Source organism: Aphis gossypii, chromosome 3 (genome assembly GCF_020184175.1).
Source record: "Aphis gossypii isolate Hap1 chromosome 3, ASM2018417v2, whole genome shotgun sequence".
In the NCBI taxonomy this organism is placed as follows: domain Eukaryota; kingdom Metazoa; phylum Arthropoda; class Insecta; order Hemiptera; family Aphididae; genus Aphis; species Aphis gossypii.
The window spans coordinates 21,964,070-21,990,769 of NC_065532.1; the positions used below are offsets into that span (position 1 = coordinate 21,964,070).

Genomic DNA, 26,700 nt, shown 5'->3' on the forward strand with positions numbered 1-26,700 from the left:
TTCTCATATTATTCCAAAATCTCCACTAATTTCAATTGATGTGGATTCTATAAGGTATAAATGTTTTTCATTCCCAATTGATGTTCACAAGACAGTAGCTATTGCGTTATTACATACCATATAATTTTTTTGTAGTAGTATTGTATTTTTTTTTTAAATTTTTTACTTAACAATAAACAGTAGTTAAATTTTAATTTATTTGTATATATATATATTTTGTTTATTTTTATCAAAGATACAGATAGGTGCCTACTGCCTATCCTAGTTTTATAGACTATAATATTACAATAAAGTCCTACATATTCTTATGCTTGTTCACTAAATTAAAAATTTGTTTTATTAACAATTATAGTGTAAGTACCTAATTTAAAGTCTTAATAATATTAATAAAGAATTACATTTTTTAATAAATTTAAATAAATTACTTGTTTTTATTTTATTTAGGTACCTATAAGTACATAATTTTAGTTTAATAACTTTTAAGTATAGTAACTAGCCACTATGTACCTACTTACCGAATACAAGTTTTTGGAATTGCCTAATTTTTAGTAATACTTAATAATTTTTACTTGTAACAGGTAAGCTTGAATAGGTTAATACTAAATGCTTTTTATAAGTATAAACTATGTTATATTACATTGCTATGGTATTATGGTCAATAGGTATAACCTATATCAATTTTTAACATTTTAAATGAACCTATTAAAATGTAAACTAAATCGATGACGCTAAAGCTTTGACCCCCTTTTTAAGTTAACAATTTAAGTAAAAAATATTAAACAATACAAATATTATAAATATGAAAGGCGAGTATGTGAAAAATAAAAATCTACAGTAAAACCTCTGAATAGCAGACACCACTGAAATGTCATAAATGTCCACAATTCGAAGGTGTGATGAAATGAAAATATATAAATAATTATCTTCCCAAAAAACGTCGGAAATAAATAGGTGTCAATTATTCTGTATTATAATGTATTTTACTCGTAACTGCTAAATCTTAAATGAGCTAAATACACCATATAATACTCCAATTAATATCTCAGTAGGTTGTCCCAGTAGGTTAGGCGTAGATTCATTAAGTTAGGGGTATCGTGATCGAATCCGGCTTAGACGACGGTACCTATGGACTGATGAGAATATTTTTTTTTTGATTTTTTTTCCTGGACTATTCTATATGTGAATTCTATGTGAAGTTAATGTGATGAAAATGGGTGATTTCACATGGAAGTTACAATGCGACGGAACATAGACCATTGTCTTGTAACATCGCATGCACTAACTTCACAATACCGGGCATTAAGCGTCACGGTAATGTCTCAGAGAAGTCTCTGAGTCAAAATTATAAACTTCACATGTCTCAATGTAACTACTATGTAATATCTACGAGAACATATTTTACACACAGGGTGCAGTTTACGAAATAAAATACATTGTTTTAATTAATTTATAGTAAATTTATAGATAAATAATAAAGTTGAAATCACAAAGTTGACTTTTAACAGTGAAAACATTTTGTAGTATTTTATTATATTAAAACATATTATTATTAATAGGTAGTTAATAGTAGGGTTTTTGTGTAGGCAATTATACTGAAAATTCTAAATTTTTAAATTTTCCTCGCAAATTATTGTAGACTGCAGCTATAAAAATATTATAGGTAGTAATAACTGATGGTGTAGACCTTACTAAACCCTTTTCCCCTATTTGCGCTACCTATGCATTTGAGCATATTAAGTAATTTCAGAAATCAGAATTTAAACTTTCTGGGATTTAAATATTTAATTTTCTGGAAAATGATGGTCTACGCCGTCTACGGTATCACTTTCTGTAAAACTACATTCAGTGATTATAATTTCAGGCTTTAAACCTTATGGAATTTAATTTTCTGGAAAATGATGGTCTACGGTATCACTTTCTATATAACTACATTCTGTGATTGTAGTTTCAGGCTTTCAACTTTCTGGGACTAAAAATCTGTGTATATATTTTATGTTCATTTTATTTCAATACGAAAATAATTCTGGAACATTAAATTCCAGCTATTTTATTTTCTGCAATTTTATTTTCTGTAGTTTTATTTTTCTATTAAATTCACTTTATGGTTTACTAACGTGTTCGGCTCATTTATTTCTGGAAATCTGCGGCCGTCCTGGTAAATTAGTGCACCTAGTTATGTAAATTATAAAAACACAAAACTTACCTTTTGTTTTTTGAATTTCCATGTAGACTCAGGAGCATCAATTTTTTTGTTATTTTTAACATCTTGGAGTTCATTAAATTGTTTTTTATGGTAGGAAAGAATATGTTTTTCCAAATTGGAAGAATGTTTACCAGTCATATTTTCACTTCGAAGTATTTGAGCTTACGTTAAATGTAAAAAACATTTCTAGCACTGGATTTTTCGTGATTAATTGAAAATAACAACAAAATATTCAAAAACATTAAATATATATAACTGACGACTGCACACTGTACGTCTGTACACTATACAACAATACAGTGATCTGTGACTTGTCAGGACTGAGGAGTGCTATACAAAAATACTGAACAAAATAAATAAATAATTACGAATAATAGCAGATAATAAGTAAATAATATGATATCTTAATATATAAAATTCTCGTATCACACTGTCGTTGCCATACTCCTCCGAAATGGCTTGACCGATTTTGATGAAATTTTTTGTGCATATTCAGTAGGTATGAGAATCGGCTAACATCTATTTTTCATACCCCTAAGTGATAAGGGTTGTCCAGATAAATATAATAGAAGTGCTCAAACAGGGATTTTGATAATTTACGGTAGAAATAATTGTTTATAAATGGTTGCTAAGGTATTGGTTATATTATAATATATATATAAAAAAAAAATAATAGATATGTAACGTGTCACGTACAATCAGTTGAATGATGTCGAATCGGAAAGGTTGTTTTGAAATAAATGTAACTCTCGAAATTATTCTAAGTGTTTTTATTTAAAAATTATTCTAAGTCCAATTAATTAATTTAATTGAACTTGTGAAAAATATTCTATGTCCAAATGACAAAACTATTGATCTGTGTGACGTGAAGGTGCTCATTCTAACTCTGGTGGATCACGTCTGAATTGTGCTTAATCTGAACCCCCTTTTATATCGTCTAGGGACTCCCGCGGTACCCTCAGACTCCTGTTGGTCTTCTGCACCTGCATCCGCTTCTGCCCATGCTTTGCGTCATCCGGGCGATAGCGTGCGTCGATTATATGACTATAATATTCTATCGGGTGAGTGATTCCGCAACTAATATACTCTACCGGGTGGTAATTACGTATCCATAATATGTCATCAGATAGTAGTTATATATTATTATCTCCCAGCGGATAGGAAGTACACGGGCGATGATACTTTTGATTGTTTTCTACTTTTGTTTATTAGATCCGGTTCTAGTCCAACCACACCCAATCATTGCTTGCCTGGGTGCTCACCCTAACATAACTATAAGGATGTCCTTTATGCCCCCATGGTTTAGAGTATTGTTGGCTATGGTAATTTATATATTATATTTAACTATCAGAGCACGTTGCATTATGCACAGTAATTTATAATGCTAACTATTAAATAATTACAATTAAAACAAGTTTAAAGTTTAATCAATAGCTAAAAACTAATGAAAATTTAGTAAGAAAAAAAACATGATACAGAAAACTTATTAATAATAATTTTAGTTTTATAATATTTACAAGAAAAAAAAATATTTTTTAATTTTAGTTATAAACTATGAATTATTGGAAAAGCTAATTTTTGTCCATTTAATTCAAATTGTATAATTTTTGTTTTTATGGAATCATAAGACCAGTACTTATAATTTTGTGATAGATTATTCACTTCATAAATATTCAAAAATGTTGAAGGAATTGGTTGATCATAAAAAGCTTTTTTCGTTTCAAACACTTTCCCCATAATAATAATTTTATTTGTTTCATGTAAGCTAACTATATTTTCAACTTTAATGATGTCATTCATTTTGTTTAATATGAAACAGTCAACTTTAGACCCAACTTTAATTTTTATATTTTTTAAATATAATTTTTTGTATTGTGATCCTTCAATATTTTCTAATAGAGGTCCATCAGTGTGTTTATGATTCAGTTCTTCACAGTTTATCAAATTTTTATCAGATATTTTAACTTCAATAGAAGTTTTTTCATTCAACCTCTTTATGTTTTGTTGAAGTGGTTTATCATGCTTACGTACCATCCTTTTTAATTGTTTTAAATGATTTTCAAAGGGAAAAGCAGCAATATTATCTAAAGGGCCAAATTTTTTATAGTCATCACTAATATGAGTTAGCCCATGAACATTAAAAGACATTAAGTTTCTTCCGTATAATACCTCAAAGTTTTGAACAAAATAATTTAATAAATTTTGTGCATAATCTATATAATTGTTCATATTGTTTGATAATAAAATAGTCATAGCTATATTCAATGCCATAAAATGTTTATAGCAGTCACTGTTCAAAATATTTTTAAAGACAATTGGGCCAGTATAAATTAATATTTGACGGAATTCAGTAGCTTTGAATCTATTTAAATCACATAACCCTCTTGGTTTACGAGCTAACTCGCAGGGTATGTAGGATCTCAATGCCAAAAGTGAGGAAGATAACTGTTTTGTTGATAAACTCGGTAATTTTACACTTAAAGGGCCATTGTTTATCCACAAATGTAGTAATTTTCGCATTATACCAAGACAAGTTAAGTGCATGTAATCAAGACCAAATAAAGATGTTATATCAATAGGTAATTCTGACAATATAGAAATTCTATTTCCAACGTGATGTTCTTCATATTTTCTACTGATATAATCATGAAGAGTACGTTTTATTGTATTTAGAGAATAAGGAAAACAAGTCCTGTTTTTAAGGTATTCCCCTTCTTCAGTACAACGTGTACAGGAATCAAATCCAGAGTGTCCTTTGGTTTTTAAAATGAAACTTTTTGCGGGTGCATCTAAGCTGAAACCATCAATTTCTACTTGTTTGGTAGTATTATTAATAGTTATAGTCCAGTCAAAATAAATATTCAACTTCGGAAAAATTAGCATAGAGCTGAAAATTGGTACACATCTTAGGTACATTATTACAAATAAAATGTCAAAAGTCCCCATCGATCCCACCGCTGCTAAAAATTTAATTCGAGGTCAAAGGTCACAAAATAGGTTTTTCACAAATATCTCTAAAACTTTAAGTTTTTTTGTAAAAATAGCTATAACATAATTTGTAGATCAAGAAATTATCTAAAAAAAAAGTATTTTGAACTTTTTTCTTATGATTAATATTTCATGAGATATTGCAAATTAAAAATTTAATCTTTGAGGCGCTTGGTACATTTTTTTTTCTCTGAGGGTATAATCTATAATTTTGTCATGAAATAAGTTTTTATTTAGGTTTTTTAGAATTGATAAGAAATGATAAATGCATTATTAACTATTAAGTCAAAACACTTTATTAGAAATTAAGTTAAATTTGTTTTGTAAAATTATGCCGTGTCAGTGCGGTGTTTTTTGCATTGTATTCGGTTTAATCTTGCAACGATAATATACAATGATATTAATGATAACATTAAATATTACTATTATTTTAAACCACAGTATGTTTTGAAATATTATTCATAGGAACAAAACCATGACAAATATAATATGTCTTATTTGTCATGAACAAAACCATATTTTTCAGTAAATTAGATGCCAAACTCGGCAGGGCAAAGCAAAAAACAGACTACAGTATTGATATATGACAGTAGCCACTAGCCAGTAATACTACTTAAGTATCTGCAATATCTCATGAAATATTAATCATAAGAAAAAAGTTCAAGATACTTTTTTTTTAGATAATTTCTTGATCTACAAATTATGTAATAGCTATTTTTACAAAAAAACTTAAAGTTTTAGAGATATTTGTGAAAAACCTATTTTTGTGACCTTTGACCTCGAATTAAATTTTTAGCAGAGGTGGGATCGATGGGGACTTTTGACATTTTATTTGTAATAATGTACCTAAGATGTGTACCAATTTTCAGCTCTATGTGAATTTTTCTGAAGTTTACATCTTTTTTTGTCTATTTTGACTGGATTATTATACCAAACTTGATCAATGTATTAACCTCATTCACAAAATCTCTTAAAAATTCATTGGAGTCATTAGGTTTTTCATAACCCCAATAAATACCAATAGGAAATACCACATTTTTTAGAGGGCGTATGTAATCAAGAATCGGCCAAAATTGGCTACAACTACTTTTGGATAAGGGAAGTCCATCAATTCCTATTACTACTTTAATTATATCAATATCAGCTATTTCAGTATAATTATGAAAATATTGTTTGATAGCAGCACTTAAACCAAAGTGATGGTAAAAACCAGGATTAACAACTTTGAGGTTTTGAGCATGCTGAATAGTTCCTGTTTTTAATATTGTCCGTGCATCTTAAGGCATATCTGTAAGACCCGGGATAGTTTTGAAAATAGGCAATAATCCATTAATCGCATTTTGCGGGATATTAAAATTAATTGCCCATTCAGCTAGTCTACATTTTACTTCTGAACATATATCAGTAGATACTGTAAGTAATTGATTATCATAACAATTATCATTATTATTAACAATAGACGCTTCAAGAACATTATCCAACTGTATTGTTATATTTTCATTCTGAGGAGGACATACTTTAGAATCTATCGGAACAGTAGTGTTTTCATTTTGAATAAAAGCAGTATTATTTTCTGCACAGTTTTCATTAATATGGTTAGGTTCTAATTCATATAAAACGGAATCAATAAGCTCTTGTCTGATCCTACGCCTTTTAGTTCTATTACTTGACATAACTACTCAATAATATCTAAACAATAATATTAATTACCTATTAATATATGTTATTTTTATTATATTAATTTGTCGTTTTTATTGTATATTTTAACGTATATTAATTTAATTTTATGTTCTATAATAACTTCTAACCCTGCCAGGTAATTAATATGTATTCAAATAATAATAACAAAAATAACTAATAATAAATATTACAATATTAAAACTAAAAAAATACACTAATGATAGATACCTACCTATCGGTACATAATTTATTACTTTCTAGACATGCTAAATAGTATACTATGCACTTACTGTTCAGTAATTACTGAAAAATCAAACTATAAAAAAAGAGTAAATGTATGATGTATCTACTTACCAAAATCTGCACTATAGCCACAAGGTAGCTTATCTTAATTTGTAGTAAGTAAAAACGGTACGAACACTATAGTCACTACGAATTAAATAATAATATATAAATATAATATAATATATACCTAATATATTAATTATACTTAATTTATGAATAATCGGAAAAAAAATGCAAAAGACACGACGTTACGCAACAAAACGTAATTCAAGTCATCTATGGTAACAGCAGTACAACAGCACAACTACACAAGTGAATAACACTTATAATAACTCTGTGGTACACACGCACATGAACATAATATAAATAGTACACGCATTATTATCAGTGTACATTATCATTACTTTGGTGATTGATGATTGGAAGAGTGTGGCGACACAAAATTTAACAAAATATACTAAAAATAGATACATCGGTATTTTCCAGAATTCATTCAAATATCAATGATGGGCAATTAATAATTATATAATATTATACTACTGCCGACTGCGATAACGAGTAATAACAATATAGCATCGACGACATTCGACGTACGCTTGGCTGGCGCGTCCCTGTTATTAGTTATTACAATAAATAATATTTTTTTTTTTTTTTTAATTTGGCTTTATTAGAAGAATTACAATCTATACAAGGTATAATAAGTAAAAGTAATAGAATTTACAGACAAATAACAAGAATAATTACACGAGGAGGGAGTCACACATTTGTGACACCTCTAGTATATATAAGTTTTAAACTTAAGTTATCATATCACGGCACCATTTCCTTTTCAGACGTCTGGTTGGATTACCTGGAAGTGTTAGTGAAGCTAATTCATTGATTAGTTGATTAGGAGCAGCTTGTAGTTTGGCGTGGAAGCATTTGTAGTAGACAGCAGCTGTATGGTCGATGGATGGCAATTTGAGGTCGGAGTTTATGGTGTCGTTCGAGACGAACCAGGGTGCACCAGTGATTAAGCGAAGAGTGATGTTTTGGACGCTTGTATGGTTCTCTTGTTTGAGTTCTTGGCGGAATCCCAGATTACAATACCATATGTCCATATTGGTTGGAGAAGAGCTTTATAAAGAATGATTTTGATGGGTAAGGTAAGGTTCGAACGAAGTAGTGGCCTTAACAGGTGAAGTCTAGAGTTAAGTCTCTTACGCTTATCTTTAAGATGGAGAGACCAGGTAAGGTGTCTGTCGAATGTAAGCCCCAGATATTTAACTTCTGTTGAATGAGGAATGACGATGTTGTTGATTGTTACTGCAGGGCAGTTTAGAGGTCTGAGTGAGAAAGTCACAAAAGAGGACTTGGATTCATTAATTTTTATTTTCCAATTGGTGAACCACTGTGAGAGAGGAGTATTTAGGTGAGTTTGAAGTTGATGAGATGAGGTGGTGTGGTCAGAAGAAACTGATAATAGGGCAGTATCATCAGCATAAGTTCCAACTAAGGTATTTTCAGTTGTGGGCAGGTCCGATGTATATATGGTGTATAAGAAAGGAGCAATATCGCTGCCTTGAGGGACACCAGCATATATAGGATATTGTTTTGAGTGTTGTAAATTGTGTCGCACATTAAAAGAGCGATTGGCAAGATAGGATTTAAGTATTAGGTATAAAGGGGCTGGAAAAATATTTTTTAATTTGAAGAGGAGACCGTCATGCCAGACGGTATCAAATGCTTTCGCGACGTCCAGAAAAACACCGGCGCAGTAATTTTTGGTTTCGAGTGCAGCGGAGATAGTGTCCTCGACCCTGTGGAGTTAATGAGTTGTGGCATGGTGAGCACGAAAGCCGAACTGGAAGTTTGGAATGCTGTTTTTTGATTGAGCATTGGTGGTGATTCGCTTGAGAATGAATTTTTCAAGGATTTTACCCAGAACTGGTAGTAAGCTGATGGGCCTGTACGAGGAGGGGTTTTCTGGAGGCTTACCGGGTTGAGTACTGTGACAATAACAGATGCTTTCCAGGTAGTTGGGAAATAAGATAACCGAAGGGCTGAATTATAGATATGTGCAAGATGAACGATCGATTTCATAGGTAGATTTTTGACTACTTTGTTAGAGATGAGGTCATGACCTGGGGATTTGTTGTTTGCCAGTTTTTTAATAATACCCACTATTTCCGCTGGGGTAGTAGGTTTTGTAGGTAGGGCCATAGGTAAAGTAGACTGAAGAGACTCCATGACAGACGACATGTGTGGTGCTGGCGTAGGAATGAGATGTGGTTTAAAAACGCCCGAAAATTCTTCAGCGAGAATATTTGCTTTTTCCTTGTCTGTAGAAGCAAGTGAGATGTCTGCACGGCGAAGAGGTGGAGGAGAGTCCTTAATTCGTAGAATTGACTTAGTTTTGCGCCAGAGAGATCCATTTGTAAGAAAGAGGTTTTGTAAGTGATTTTTGTAAAGATTGGCTTTGTGAGTTTTAAGTAGGGACTTAAGTTTATTGGAAAGATAATTGTACTTTGTCTTATCTGCAGGGTAGTGAGTTTGTTACCATTTAGATCTGGCTCTGCGTTTTTCAACAATAAGTTGTCTTATTTTCGGTGATAGGTTGGGTGTTTGAGAATAGGGTGCGCGAAGGGTAGATGAGTCCTTGGCTGCTGTTTGAATGAGATCCGAGTTGGGTGATTGCTTGGTCGACATCGGAAGATGATTTTAATTTGGTATTAAGAGTTATTTTGTTTGAGATGAAAACTCTGAATTTGTTCCAATTTGTAGTACCTGGAGTAATGGTTGGTCTGTTTTGCTTCAAAGTGGGTTGAGCACCAATGAGGAGTAATACAGGTGTATGATCAGAAGCTGGATCGTTTAGGTTTACAAGTTCAGTGGAAAAGCGGTTTGGTAGGTTGGTGATAAAAATGTCAAGGGTGTCGGGGTGTCGGTTGTCATGCGATGGCCAATAGGTTGGAGAGTGCGGCGCTATTACCTTGAGGTGGTTGAGCGATATAAAGTTGTTTAGAGCACGACCTCTAGTGTTGGTGGTGCGGCTCCATGTATGGTATTTAGCGTTGAAGTCAGCACCAATAACATGAGTGAAGCTTAGAGTTTGAGAAAGATTACTAAGTTCGGCCAAAGGGAAGGGTCTTCCTGGCGGGAAATAGCAAGAGGAAATGGAGATAGTTATAGAGTTAATTTTTATTAATGTGCTAGCTGCTTGAATGTTTGGAGACAAGTATGGAGGAAGAGGGAGATGGTCGATTTTGTTTGAGATTAGGAGAGCAGCGCCTCCGTGTGCAGTACCATCTGGGTGGTCAGCTCTGATAATATCGTATCCAAATAGCTTGAGTGATGAAGTTTTAGTTAAGTGAGTTTCCGTTATAAGTGCAATTTTGACTTTTTTTTCACCGAGGACCAATTGAAGTTCATTTAAATGTTGCGAGATGCCGTTTGCATTCCATAACAATATGGAGAGTGTTTGCAAATTATTTGTTGGCATTTTTAATAAGTTTATCAATGACTGTGGTTAGGAGTGATATTTGAGGGTTTATTAATGCTTTAAATTCATTAATAAATGATGATAGTTGTGCAGAGATATTTTAATTTTGATTATCCTTTGAGTTGTTATCATGACTGTGAGAAGAAGAACCTTGATTTAATGGAGGGAAATTTTGTGAGTAAGCTTGGTGTGTAGATTCATAGGTATTTTTTTTTTTACAGTTGATTGACGCGAGAAAGAACTTTTATTCCAGATTTTTTTTGAAGGGTTTTCTGATATTTTTTTTAAGATTTAGGTGCGATTGGCAGCCCCTAAAGTTAGGCGGGTGATGACCACTACAAATGGCAGGAGAGCTGCGATCTTTGGTGCATTCAGTTGACTCATGTTGTTCGCCACATCGTACACAACGGGGAGAGTGATTACAGTAGCCACGAGTGTGGCCGTACGTTTGGCATCGGTGACACTGCGGTATTTCTTTTTTTGGGTGGGGAGTTTCAACTTTAATTTTTGTATAACATAATGAAGTTAGTTTGAAAATATGGAGTTTGTTGTACTCGGTTCTAAATCAATAAAGAATATCGGTAGGGGAATATTGGTTAGCTTGTTTGTAACAGGCGTTATGCTTCTGGTGACGAATCCCTTATTTAAGAGTTCTTGTTTAATAAGAGAGGTGTCAGTCGTATGATGCATGTTTCGTATTACGACGCGATATGCTTTCTCCTATTTTAGTTGAAATGAATGAAAGGAGACGTTATTATTTTTGACGTAAGATACGACTGATCTATAGGAGACAGGACTGTACGTTAGGAGTTTAATACCTTTGGTAGAGCTTTTACAATCAAAGCCGGTTGCATCAGTTAATTCTTTCATTTTTTGACAGACATTGTTGTAGGTTATCTGTTCTTGAATAAAGATAGGAGGTGGCTTTGATGTTTTATTTTCATTGTCATTAATTACAGGGTTTGTATTGGTACTTGATGTTTCCATAGGTTGAATTTCGTCAGAAGGAGCAATCAGAGAAAAACGGTTAGCCGAAATAAAAATATTTTTGTCAGGTTTTTTTGTGGTAGGAGAAGAGCTGTTGGGAGATCTTGAGCGTTTTGAAATATTTGATTGGACTGTTTGCCAGTCATTTTCGTTGTCAGAGAAGTCCGAGGGGCTATTGACACCCGTTTGGTCTTTTAGTGTTTTGGAGATAATAAGCGGTGGAATAGTTTTATCTGTTAAATGTTTATTTTTTAACGGTTTGGGATATTTGGTGGTAGGAGTCGGTGGGCGATTAGAATAACTCATAATGATGTAGATAAGGAAAATTATGGGTTGGCCTTGGGTAATGTTTATATAATTTATACATTACCAACGGTACGAATACCGCGACGAGCTGGACACGACGAACAATACACACGCTATCGGGAGCTGATAAAGCGGAACGAGAGGCAATTAACGTGTGGACTGTACGACGTCTTAACACGAAACATACATAATATTATAAAAGTAAAAATTAATATGTTGGCAGTCGTATAAATAAATACGATAGATATAAAATACAAAATTTTCAAGTAAAATAAATTTTTGAAGTGTTGCGTATTTCTATTTATGAAACCAAGCATCATGCGTACAATATACAACTATATTATAGTTGTATGTGAATACGTAGATCTTTTATAACATAAATAATTGGATTTTGGAGAGTAAAGTAAATAATCTAACATAATTTAGTTTATATAATATATAATATAATAGCGGTATGTGATTTGTGTTACACCATGTAAAGTAAATCTAAGTTCAGATTCTGCTATAGAATTAATTGGACAATAAATTGTAGCATCGTCGGTGTAAAGCAAGGTTTTTATTGGAAAATTAAATAATTAATTAATTAATTTGCATTAAACTGTTATATATATAAGAGAACATTTCACAAAAGATATTTTGTGAACAACATTTATTTAAAGTTCTATTATTATTAGCCTGAAAATATTTTGTTGACAACTATTATGGTATATTTAAAAAATATATTTTAGCATTATTGGTATAATATTTGCGAAATAATATTTACAAAAAGTACTGTAATTATTATTCCAAAATATTTTCATGAGGACATTTTAAAAACTTTTAGAAAACATTTTTTTTTAATTATTTTTTATTAAAGCATTTAACAATATTTACAAAATATTATCATTACCTAAATGCTATGTGGGTACTAATAACAGTTATAATGATCTATTATTAAATTAAGTTAATTAGGTAAATAAATTCATATTTTATTAGTTTAATAGGAGGTATTGATGCTTAGGTAATTATTTTATCAACAGGTTAAATTATAAGTTATATTATAGATTATTTTTTACCTGATGTTTATATATGTATACCAATTTTTTACATTACACACAATCAGAGCTGTAACTACACTACATAGACACCTTCGTAAATTTATTCAAATAAATACAACTATAATATACTAAATTTAACTAAATTAAACCAATCGAACATTTCGCAAACTAATTATTGCACTGCATACGTACAAATATACAATATAAATATTGTATAATAACTAAGATAGTATAAAGTGAGTACTTACCGAAATTAAAATAATTTGTTTGACAATTGAAAGATGTAACTAAATATGAACGGCGTGGTATTGCACTGGTGTAGGACAAATGGGCAAATGATTATTACACATTAACACAATCACTGTCTAGTGTCCGGCTTGCGGCAATTATATTATTGGGCGACTCGCGACTAAGTCGATGTCATAGATAAACGAAAACGATAAACGTGTGCAACTCTGCAGCTATTGTTAGGTTGCAGGGCGGTGCGACGCTTATCTTGGGATAACCGAAAAGTACAAATTATTTTTAACATAATAAACATAAATAATATTCCAATATTATCGGGTTGACGCGCAGGGCGGCAAGCGCCGACGTGAGCGCGAATGAACAATGCGGTACAACGACAAAATAACCGACCGGCGAGCACAAATAGACGACCGTAATACCGTTAACATGGACGTATAAATATTAAATATGTATATTATGAAATAGTATAATATAATATAATAAAATAACATTATAGTTACTACTTACAAAGAGAGTTAGAGTATAGAGACACAGGGTAATATGTAGGTACTTTTCCACACTAATTATTAGTATACTACTATATTACTAATATTAATATATCATTATTACTGTTACTATTACTAATTAGTAATTATCAGGGGCTAGGATTTGTATGCAAAAAATTGTAAAACATGTATTTTATTTACAAAAATATGCATTTAAATTTGTTTAAGATAAAAACAAAAATACAATTACAAAAAAACTTTATTTATTGAAATACATCAGTGATTGGCTGTTTGTTTTAATATAGTATAATCGAGAAATAAAATAATATAATTTAAAAATAAAATTTATAATTCACATTCACCAGTGGAAATACGTGTTACATGCTACGACCACATACTTTTTAAATTTTCGATTATAAATGATCGGCGATTGGATCGTAGCAGTATTGATTTTTATTGACTAAAGATTTTATCGCATACCTATTGTACCATAAAATTGTATTTATAAAAATAAAATTTATGATTGACAAAAAACAAAGTTATATACTTTAATCAGCACAAGGCTATAATTAAATAAGAAATATTAATCACGAAATATACTATACAACGCATTTTTATTGTATTCTTATAGTTATAATCGAAATATGCAATAATATGCATTTTATCCAAAATATGCAAAAACATACAAAATAAAAACACCACAATCTATCTCATCTTGAGGTGATTCGTGGACATAACTGACAAAATTAATAATCAGAAGTTGTAAAAAAAACATTCTGTTGCATATATATCCTAGCCCTGGTAATTATACATAGACTATGTAACATAGTTTTAATATGAGTAGATATAATATGTAATATTGGGGCATTAGGTGGCAAATTTGTACTGAACAACTTTTTTTTTATTTATTTAAATTATTTGTAAATCCCGTATTAACATTTTTTTATGTACTTACATATTTTTCTTAAAATTTATTCGTTAAATATCGTTTAATATTATAGGTACTTATATTAATAATAATGTATATTAGGTATATTCAATGCATGATACATGCATGCATGCATTTTCAGTTTTCACTGCACTGTGTACTGTGGTACTGGACTATAAAAATATAATTTGTCAGATAAAGAACAAACAAAATTCGGCATCAAATATCAATATTCAATAGTCGTTTTAATGTTCTATAATAATATATTATGATACTGACTATATGTATAATATAATAACAAAATAATATAATATAATGATAATATATAATAATTCTATAATATATATATATATATAACTATATGATAGTGACATTATATAACCACGAATTAAAAATATATACTATTTGTTATTTTAAATTACTATTATAATAACACTGTGTATTTATTTTATTTGTGAATTTTTAATATACTTAAATTATGTTAATAGTTATACTTCTAAAATAATTTATTTTGAATATAATATATTAAAGATAATTAAAATTTATCTTTTTCATTCCAGTTGAGGATTCGATGAAGAGGGGGCAAATTTTATTGAGGCCTATGGTGATACTTGTGCTAAATTTAGGTCTGTATGTAATTAATTATAACCTAAATATAGGTACTACTACTATATGTCTATATATAGTATTACTTAACCTGTCTTACATTATAAAACTGTATACTTAAATTCAAGTATGAAGTTATAAAATGTTTCAATAAATTAGAAATACCACCAAAGATTATGATCATTGTAATAAATTAGTTGATAAACTTAGAAAATATGGGGTTTTTTATAACAGATAATATTACATGGGTACATAAATTTATAACTAATTAAACTATTATGCTCTACTATTTACTTAAAATAATATATTGAAATAATAATAAATAATATTAATTTAAAACAAATATTTCCACAATTATTTCATAAAAATATTTTAATAATAATCGATAAAAGTTATTGTCAACATATTTGTTTAATATGTTGTATTAAATATTGTATAAAATACATTTCGATCATGTTGACAAAATATATGTAGTAAAATATTCTCACAATAACACTATAAAATATTTTCAAAACATTTTTTTATGGTTATACTTTAAAATATTGACTAATACATTTTTAAAACATATAATTGCAATATTTTTTTGGCAATATTGTTAGCAACATATACATAAAATATATTAGCAATATTATCATGTTCCTATTTGCTGTCTGGGTAGGCTTCCGTCCACTTGGAAAATCAACAGACCGTTTACTTCGCTCCGGGACAAGCCGAACAGCGAGTACACGACGATGTTCAACGTCGTACAACACTAACAGAGTTCTTCTCGTTCAACGCACACAACGCGGAAGCTAAACAGTATCTGTACCACGAGATACCGGTCCAATACACATGGCAAGTGTCACATAGAAGATGGACGCGGAGGCAAAGGCGGATGGGCAACGACACTTTGGCTCGGATGTACGTGGTCAACCCTCTAGACCGAGACCGGTTCCACTTGCGATTGCTACTGTTGCACAAGAGAGGCCCACAGTTTTTCTGAGACATGAGAACGGTCGACGGAGTCGTGTATGAGAGCTACGCGGCTGCCGCCGTCGCGATGGAACTCATTAAATCCGATAGAGCGTGGTTGGCTTGCATGGACGAGTCTGCGTTGTTTGACACTCCTCGACAGTTGTGGTATCTCTTCGTCACGATACTGGTGATGAGCCATCCCGCAGAACCGTTGGCGCTCTACCAAGCGAGCGAGGCCAACATGATGGAGGACTTCAATCGGCATTTCCAAGACGTTGACCGTAGCAGGGCGGCAAGTCTGGACGCCATTGGAGACCTTCTTCGTGCTCACGGGAAAACGGTCGCCGAATACGGATTGCCCAACCCGGACATCGCTCTACTGAAACCCGAACCAGACGACCAACTGTTCGAGACAATTGACGCGGCGGCGTTATGGGCACGACAAGTGGACGACCTGAATGATGAACAGCGGATGGTATACGATCGGGTGATGGCGACCGTCGACGACAACCGGAATGTCCAAAAGGTGTTCTACGTCGACGGACTTGGAGGAACGGGTAAAACGACGCTGTACGGATACCTCATATGGTCGCTTCGTAACCGGAGGCGGTCGGTATTGTGCGTGGCATTCACTGGGATCGCGGCGTCGCTCATGGACAGTGCATTCAACGTTCGGGCTGCCGTTTGGTACGCTCAACGACGACGAGACGTCCAGCATCACCATGCAGTCTAAACGCGCGTAAAGGATACGTGACGCGGCGCTTATCGTCTGGGACGAAGTGCCCATATTACCAGGACCACAACTCGCGGTGGTCGATCGCTTGCTCAGGGACATCATCAGGCAGTAAGTAGTGTATCAAAGACTTATTTTATGTTTAAACTTGGGTCAAACGCGCGCTATTAGACGAATAATTAACGTTGAATTTACGTATCTAGTTTCGTGTAGTTGACGAATAATAAACAAACATTTTTAGTTGACCAATAAGAATATTTTCAATCAGTAACCGTGTAAGATTCGAATATTCTTGGTCGATTACTAATATATAGATCATATATTCTACGTATACTTTTGGTGTAAGATTCAGATATTTTTGGTCAATTTCTTATATATAGTTCATATATTCTACGTATACTTTTGGTGAAAGATTCAGATATATTTGGTTTAAAAGTAATGTTCATATTTTCTATACACGTATACATTATAGTACCCATCTCAAATAATTAATAAATAACTAAATAAATTGAGTGGAAAATATAATATTATAATGAATTAATATATTTTTATTAATATATATAATAATATATACATAATTTATTGATTAATCATAAATTAATTTTTACCTACATCCCAATATAGAAAATAAGAATGACAATTCTAAAAATATATTGATAAAATAATGTAAAGTAAATACGTACAATTTTCTTTTAAGTATTATTAATTTTGTAAAATCAACTCATAAGCTTAACAATATAATTATTGAATGATGGGTCAATGAATAATAAAATAACATAATATTGATATTACATTGCTAAAATATGTATTTTTAAAAATTATAAAAATAATTAAGGCTTAATGATAAAGAACAACATAATATTAGTATATTGATATAATAGTAATATAACATAGTTAAAATAAAGAATTATTTAAAAATTATAAAAATGCGCCTTAATAATAATAAAAATGAAAACTAAAAAATGTACTATTTATGATAGTATAGTAGGTATATATAGTTAAAAAAACATATTAAAAATATTTAAAAATAATAAAATTGTGCTTAATATAATAATACAAATTAAAAAAACATAACAATTAATGCACTATTTACGCCTAGGTGCTTGTTTTAGCCAATCACTAATGCACCCTTTTATCAATGGAACTGACTCTTCAGGGAAAAAGTATTTTACAGAATCTGCAACACATACAGTAATAATAAAAAATAAAAAAATTTAACACCTGTTTAAGTTAATAAACAACAATTAAATAATGTAGGTATTTTAAACAAAAATCCATAATAAATATTATCACAATTCAACAAGAAGTAATAAAATCAAGCTTTAATTAAATAATAGTTTTAAATATTTTATTTAAAAGCTAGAGAAGTAGGTAAGATATATTTTTCTGTGTAGAATTTATTTATATTTTAAAGTGTTTTTATAATAATGTATAACTTAATATTATCAAAAAATAAAAATAAAAATGTAATTAATTAATTTAAATGGATGATAAAAATAATTATATTTGCCCACTATCGCATATTAATGTAAATAGGCGAATAACTTTAAATTCACCATTATTAAAATCAAAATGCATCAAACTCACCAATTAATATCTTGTATAAATCCATGCGCACAAAAGGTAGTTTTTCACCTCTCCTGCCAACCATATTTAAACTATCGGCCACTCTATTATCTATTAGTATCCTCATCATTTCGTAAGTGGTACGTCTGGTATCAAAACATTTCCCATTGCGTATTAATAACTGTGCCTAAATAGTAACTAAATAAGATTATATGGTTCATGTAAGAAATAAAGTAAAATAATTAAAACATACTAAAATTTGTTTTTGCTCCTCATTGGACTCCAATTTATGTAGGTCATCAATGTTTGAAACTGGAACTTTTAAATTTGATCCATACAAAGGCAGCACCTTCTCCTTTGGTTGAGTAGCGCTATAATTGACACGATCAGTTAGCGATATAATTAACTCTTGGTTTTTGACTATATCAACCTTAATTTCTTTGATACTTTTTTTTATTTCAGTAATTTCAGTAGCCACTAAATATTAAGAAATACAAGCTAAGAAATAAAATAATAAAAAAAAATATAGATAAATATATTTTACCATCTTTAACCACATGTCCAATAAACATTAACATTTTTCCCATATTGACATTATCATTGTCAATGAATTCATTTTCAGTCTCTGAAAATTACAAATAAAGTTATAAAAAATTAGTATACATACTAAAATATTAATTGAAGTGTTTACCTGAAGGAATCTGATGGTTTTGATGATGTGTGGATTGATGATATTCAGTGATTTGTGATAAGCTTTCACAGTCTTCTTCTTTTGTAGGATTAGTAAAAATATCTATAATATAATGTAAATTGAACGCATTCATATATTAAGTAAATTTCTATTAATGGTGAAAGTTACCTGGAGATGTCTGACGATTTAGATGAATATCTTCATTTATTTTAGTGAATTGATTACGTGCAGTATTTTGTGATGATGGCTTACAGTTATTTTCAATTGTAGGCTTTAAATAATGTAACACATCATCTTTAAGTGCAAAAAAATCCGGTGAATCGTTAGATCCCATGATATCAAAAACAACTTCAACAAAATACAAATTTGATTAATATTAAGAAGCAAAGTATAATTAGTATACAAATATAAATTGTATAGGTACCTGTAGGTCCAGGAGCATCAAGAATATTGTCAATTGAATTATTTTCTAATACAATTTTTTTTGAATTCATTTTATATTTTTCGTTGTCTTCATGGTCACTTGAAGATTCAAAATGTTTCTTTTTAAAACGTTTCCTTTTTTTGTTTTCAGTTTCAATTTCAGAAGTTGTACTTGTGTAACAAAAAAGGGATACTTTTTTTTTGCTTCAGAATATGTATCTAAAATTAAATTATGCAAATTAATTTACATATTGTTTGTGTAACTTTGATATAAATATCAATAGCAAACGGTAAAATTTCCTAGGAATGCATTTGTGTTCTTCCCAAGAATCTGCAGGCCGTTTTTGAGAAGCAGTATACTTTGAGGCATTTATACTACCAGGCCATTGACACACAAAACTCTTTGATTGGAGATCAACAACAATCCAGCTACAATGTACAACTTCTGTGACTTCAGATTCATCCACAAATTCAATAATTACAAATTTCTTTACTTTTAAACTTTCTGTCATAGTTAAAAAATTAGCTGTAATGTATGAATCTAAATCCAGAAAAATTAAATACAATTATAAATTATATACAATTATCCAATTATTTAATGGTATTTACAAAAGCATATAGTACAATTAATTTACCTGTCATGTTTAAAACGGTACCCATTACTTTATCCCAGTGATTGTCAACTTGTTCATATTGTTGTACCATGTTTTTTAAAGAAAATGATGGGGCAGTACCATTGATATTTTTGCCCAATGATTGGGAAATCACCACTACATATTATCCATGGCTTAGGAATCACGGATATTTGACCATTTTCCGAGACAACAATGGTATATAATCGATTAGACTTTTGCATGCTATACAAATATAATTAATAACTAATTAGAAAAATATTTAAAAAATGTAAACTCACTCATTCAGTTGTGTGCAGTAACGCACAAACATAAAAAGTTGTTTTTGGTGATTCTGTAAGAGGAAAATAGCAAGCTTTATATTGGATGTCTTCAATATTGAAAAGTTGAACTTAAGTTGATAATTTGCTACATTGATACATGCCAATAGATGTAGAAGGTAAAGGAGAGTCATATAAAGGAATTGTGCTTTTAAACGTTAAGCATACCAGGTATATTTCACCATTTCTATTCACTATATTTTTAACAAGGCATACTTTACTTGAAGCCATGATAACACAGTCATTTTTTTTACTACTTCTACGTTTGGAATTCTGAACTCTAATTGTAAAGTTTTCCAAGATGACTGTAGAATACTGAGATACAGATTCAGATAAAATATTCCCAGGTAGAGGCCCTTGATAATGATGACCTTCAACAGATGGATACATTGGTGGATCTAAATTGGAAATATGACATTCACGTTCTTCTTTTATCCGTTTATATAATTGAACCAAAGGATTATGGCCTGGTTGAATAATTTTTTTTATGTGTTGTAAATAGTTCTCATAAGGGAAAGCCAAAAAATTGTCAAGTTTTCCATACTTCTTAGCATCATTGGCTAAATGTATGATTGAGTGAACATTATAAGAAACATTTCCAGAACCATATACCAAACAAAAAGTTTTTAAAAAATGTTTTGCTAAGGTTTCAGCATAGTTATTTTGACTATAAACTGTTTTATTACATGTTAATATTCGCATAAAAATATTGAAAATCATAAAATTGTTGTAAGCCGGTAAACAAATTATATTTTTAAATAGATAAGGACCTGTATAAAGCATAATTTGACGTAACTCTGTACTTTTAAAAGTGTTGAACTCATTTAATCAAGTGGAACTCTAGCAAAATCAGAACTTATACATTTTGAAATTACTATCATACGTTGATTTATAAGAACTATTTGGTCTTTAGACAATCGAACGGAACCATAGGAGTTTGGGACATTAGTGCCTCTGACCATACAACGAATAATTTTTTTCATGATCCCCAGAAGGCATAAGTGCATGTAATCTAGTGGAATACATGAAACCAGCCCAAGGCTAGTAATTTTTAATAAAGGTGACATTCCAAGATGGTGTACGTGAGTGAAGTTGGCCCCCCCATGTTATCGAATATATACCGAACATATGCAAAAAATTTGCAACTGATTTGCAACAATTTGCAACATTGGTTTCATAATTTGCAACTCAATACTTTCTGCACAATTAATTTTTTCTTAATGGGGGGCCAACTTCACGTAACCCCCCCAAATGGTCGTACCGGTTCGAAAACGGTACCTAAATTTTCCGGTTGATTTGCAACAATTTGCAACCACGGTTTTATAATTTGCAACTCGATACATTCCCCGCAAAAGAAATTTTCTCGTGGGGGGGATAGCCCCCCCAAATGGTCGTACCGGTTCGAAAACGGTACCTAAATTTTCCGGTTGATTTGCAGGGGGTAGCCAATAATTGCTAATTGTTTTTAGAATTTACAAATCAAGTGCAAATCGAAACACAATAAATACCTATTTAAGAATTTGAATTTATTGAGAAAAAAACATTATAGTTAAAAATTCAATGCCTTATATATCTTTAACTTACAATTGTAAAACTATTCCTAGAAAACATTATACTTTTAATATTATATTGTGTAGCACTTATAAAAAAAATGAATATTCAAATTTATACAAACTAATGTTAATTTTTTTTTTTACATTTTAACATACATTAATAAATGTGGTTGAATTAATTTGTTTGATGTGGTCCATACTATTTTGGCTTGCAAATCGTTGTGGACTTCCCATTTGCAGTTTCTTTTAATGTATGAAATATAATGATCATTTCCATATCCAACTACACCAATAATTCCATATCTATATTATAACATATTAAATTACATTTTAATGTTAATTTAAATTGTACAACAATAATTATTATGTTATTTGTTTATTTATTTATACTTTCAAATTTAAGTTATAATACCTGTCTTTGTTAATGTTTATGTAATCTGGAAATTCTTGAAGTTTATAAGACATTTCACCAGAAAAATAGTCCACTTAATAAATAAATGTTCTCCCAAGGTCCTTAAAGTTGTTTTTGTTCCATTGCAATTTGAACATTTTATTGTTTTCTCTGTTATATATGTTTTTACATCTTCTTCCAAATTGTGAAACTTGTCCGTTAATTTTAATGATATAAGAGGATCATGAATTACTTTAGAGGTATGACAGTTATTTATACAACTTATGGTTTGGATGGATGATGGAGTATTTCTCAAGTAACCTGTTATCATTAACGTAACATTGCATCTTGCATCTATCAAGTTAGTGTCTTTAATACTAACATCAGTTTTCAAAATGTTTCGAAGTAAAACTACTCTATTTTTATATATATTAAGAGTTGGTCCTTCCTGAGCAAGATTTTTTCAAAATATAAGAAAATCGTTCTTAATTGTATCAATGAATTGTTTATATGGTATTATATCTGTATACGCCATGGCAATCAAAACAGAAACTGCGTCAAATGGACAAGTGTTTTGAACAAGAAATGTTTTTTTGATATAGAGACAGGCGTCTTCATGTTTCCATTAATTAACAAATTATTTAATGTTGAACGTGTACATTTTGAAGACAATATACGATCAATTTCTTTTGTTGATTCCATATACTTGGTTTTCCTTTTATTTTGTTTTGGTTTATGATAAATATTTTCTCCTTTTCCTTTCAAATTTTCTACGGCATTGATTGAATCATCTGACATTGGTTCTTTTTTAGTTTTGCTGTTATACTCAGAGTACGAGTTATCATCAGACATTAAATCTGATGCACTTTCAATATTTGTCAAGTTTTGATCAGAATCGTCATCAGTTTTTAATTGTCCATTGTTTTCTGTAGGTTGACAATATTCAGAATCGGATTCTTTCGCATAATTTGATAACTGTAAATATTTATCACCAGATTCTACGATGTCTTCAATGTCTAAATGATTTATAATTTTTACTTTCTTATTTTCAACTTCTTCCGATTTTGTATTACTAATGTTAGTTTCAGTTTCAAATTCGAAAATGTTATCATTACTGTTTATTTTATGGTTGTAGCTTAAATTTATTTTAGAAGGACAGTGCCTTAGTTGTTTACTTTTAAACAGTTTTATATTATTGTTGATATTCGTCAAATGTTTGTTTATAAATCTATCAGCGGTCATAGGCTGCACTTCAAACCTTAGGATTTGCGTTTTTAATTCTTTAAAATCATTTTCCACAGCTGCAGAAGAACCATTCTTATAAGGAGACTTGAAAACATTACGAAGAATATTGGTCCATAGTGGAAAATGTTTGCAAAGTCTCATCATATACGGTAACAGTTCTGGTAAAAAATATGCAGATATTCTGTTACCTTTTAGTAAAGCATTTGCCATACTTTTTTGCTTTATATTTTCCAAAAAAGATCCTATTGCATTAGAAGTGTTATTTTCACTGTCGTCATCATTCAAATCCATATTTGTGTCATTTGATTCCAAATTATTTATAACGTCACTTGTATTTTCGTCTTCATCGTGTATACCTTTTATTAAATTTAAAATAAATTCTCGGTGTTTTTCCGATGGGCTTACAACATCGTCCGAACCTATACCATCTGTCTCACATAACATAATTGTCAATAATGCTTCCAGTATAATTGCAAATGAACTTAAATCTTCAGATGTTAGAAGCAAACGAAAACCTCTGACATAAAATTCTTTTAACTGTCTATTTTTTATTCCAGACATACATTTGAGTCTACAAAATATTTTGATTATGTGAGCAACGTCCAAACGAATATATGTAGTCGGTACTTCTTTCTCCTCGCCAATTAATAGTTTATAAACATAATTTGCATAGCTGTCTGTACTTGCTCCCTTAAAAAAAACTCTGGTTATTGCTGCTAGAAGAGCTCGAGAATAGTCACATACGACTTCGTTTGGTAGCTGGATACCCGTAGCCGTCCAAGATGCTAACCAATTATAGATTGACAACGTGTCTTGTTTCTCAGATATCATTTGAGTTATGGAAATGTGGCCAGTGCTTGTACTTAAAATGCCTTCATATAAAAATATGTGTGCTGACAATAGATCCAATGACGTTCGCTTCAACTTTTTCACAAGACTTCCGGTTGCATCAATTGATAACTTAGTATATTCTTTACTGGCATCTTTATACACGGCAATTTGATAGTTTGTCCAATAGTGAACAAAAAATGGGTCAATTCCAATACTATGAATGGATCCAGAAAGAATAGAATTGTGCTTAAATTCCGGCAAAGATTGAACTGGACATTTATATTTAATGCCCATTATTTTATCTTTACTTTCTTGTTTGGCTTTTCTTAATGTAGGTAATGAATATAAATTTGGGGGAGAAAATCTGCCAAACTCCATATCAGTGACGTTGTTCCGTCTCCAATTACTTGCCAGATCTTTATCTAATTCTAACCCAATAGAAATCCTTTTTCTGCCTTTTAAAGGTCTTTTTGTGTTATGTTGACGTTCCATTCCTCGGGTGTCAGTAGTTAATATTGTAACTAAAAGTGGCTCACCTTCTATGGGCCTCTGATCACTCCAACCATTTAATTTTGCTCCACAGTTTTTATCTTTACACTTGGATTGAAATGAAATAAAATGCTTGCTATTCATTGAAGCATATACTTTAACCCTTTTATAGATATAATTGCAAGGGAAATTATACGATTCAATCAAGGCATCATTTATTACGTCAGTCCAGGCATTTTGTTTTAAAATTTCATAGACTCTTTTTTTATTTTTTCTCTTATACTCAACTTTTTCTGGGCGTATTGTTCTATAAACATCATATGGAATAGACAATTCGAAAAATTCTCTCCCTTCTCAAACTCTGAAGAAGATGATACGTCTGTTACGTCTTCGTCAGAAGTTCCATTATTTGATTCTTCCACAGCTTCAATACCACCTTTTTCTATACTTTCATTTTCATGAAGATTATAAGCACAACTATATATTTGTCTAAGTTTACTTTGCCATCCATGCCTATTTTGTAGAATGCTTATGTAAAGGCTCTTAGGAGCTATCTTGCCATCAAGACATTCTGATAGTTGGGTCCAAATAGGGTTGTTTGAAGTTCACAAGTTACCAGCGTCATCAAAAATATTACGCGCACTCAACGCATTAAAAACTTTATCGTGATCTACAATGGGTTTTCTACCAGCCTAAGAAATAGAAAAAATTTAAATTTTAAAATTAAGCATAATACAAATTACAGTTATGATTTTTTATATTGTTCTTATTTAATTTATCAGTTTATTAAACCAGTGATGACCAAACTTTTAATACCGAGGGCCGTAAAAAAATTTGCTGGGCCTGAAGTTTGAAAATTTCTCTTAAACTTCTTAAAAAATGTTTTTATTGTACTGACTAATTTTAATGTTGTATTTAATAGTTAACTTAATAATTACTACAAATGAAAAAAATTATATCGCTATTTTATTTTTCCCGGTGCTTTTGAAAACTATTGGGAATTTCAAAAAATGACCTACCCAATGCACCAACTAGATTCACTTTCGAACCGGAAAGCTACTGAAGTTGAAAATCGAAGCATTATTTCGACAAGTTCTCGTGTACACATACAAAAAAAACACACACACACAACATTGTAAAATCAATACATTCTTCGCTCCGCTCAGAATCTAATTTTTGATTTTTTAATAATATATTTTTAATTTAAGATATATTTTAAAATAAAAATTAAAAATTTTTAATTTTAGATATTTTTAAAAATGTTTTAATAAATACAGGTGTTAGTTTTGTTGATGACTTTTAATGGGTAAAATACTAAAATAGCTTGAAAATGTTATGCAAGATTCCTCATAAGTTTTTTTGAAAAAATAAGATCCGTTACCTACCTAGTCACAATTCTTTTTTTAGAAGTGAAAGTTTAGATTAAAATTATTGAATTGATGGGAGAGTGGTCACCTTCATTAAAAAAAACCATTTGTCAGAATGTATAAGATCTATATATTTATAATAATATGCCCAACCCGGCGGCATATAAGCATTCCATATATGAGCTCGGCACCTGTATTAAAATCGTGCTCCACGATTGGTTGATTTGAAAATGCCACAAAATATTTTTGTTATCACTAATCAGTATATTTATG

General features: G+C 30.6%; 1 protein-coding gene and 1 pseudogene across 1 annotated transcript; one reads left to right on the top strand and one right to left on the bottom strand.

Annotated features, from left to right (window-relative positions):
* The first annotated feature begins 13,576 nt into the window (after nucleotides 1-13,576).
* On the top strand, nucleotides 13,577-16,214 carry LOC126551029 (uncharacterized). The gene is made up of 2 exons (XM_050203784.1): nucleotides 13,577-13,645; nucleotides 15,891-16,214. The coding sequence occupies exons 1-2, from the start codon at nucleotides 13,577-13,579 to the stop codon at nucleotides 16,212-16,214; spliced, it is 393 nt and encodes a 130-aa protein (XP_050059741.1).
* A 1,730-nt stretch (nucleotides 16,215-17,944) lies between these two features.
* Nucleotides 17,945-20,455, bottom strand: LOC126550898 (uncharacterized; annotated as a pseudogene).
* Nucleotides 20,456-26,700: the final 6,245 nt, after the last annotated feature.

Coding starts and splice junctions, on each gene's coding strand:
- LOC126551029 (XM_050203784.1), top strand. CDS start 13,577: ATGCGGTACAACGACAAAATAACCGACCGGCGAGCACAAATAGACGAC. Junction 13,646..15,890: donor GTAATACCGTTAACATGGAC/GTATAAATATTA, acceptor CTGTCTGGGTAG/GCTTCCGTCCACTTGGAAAA.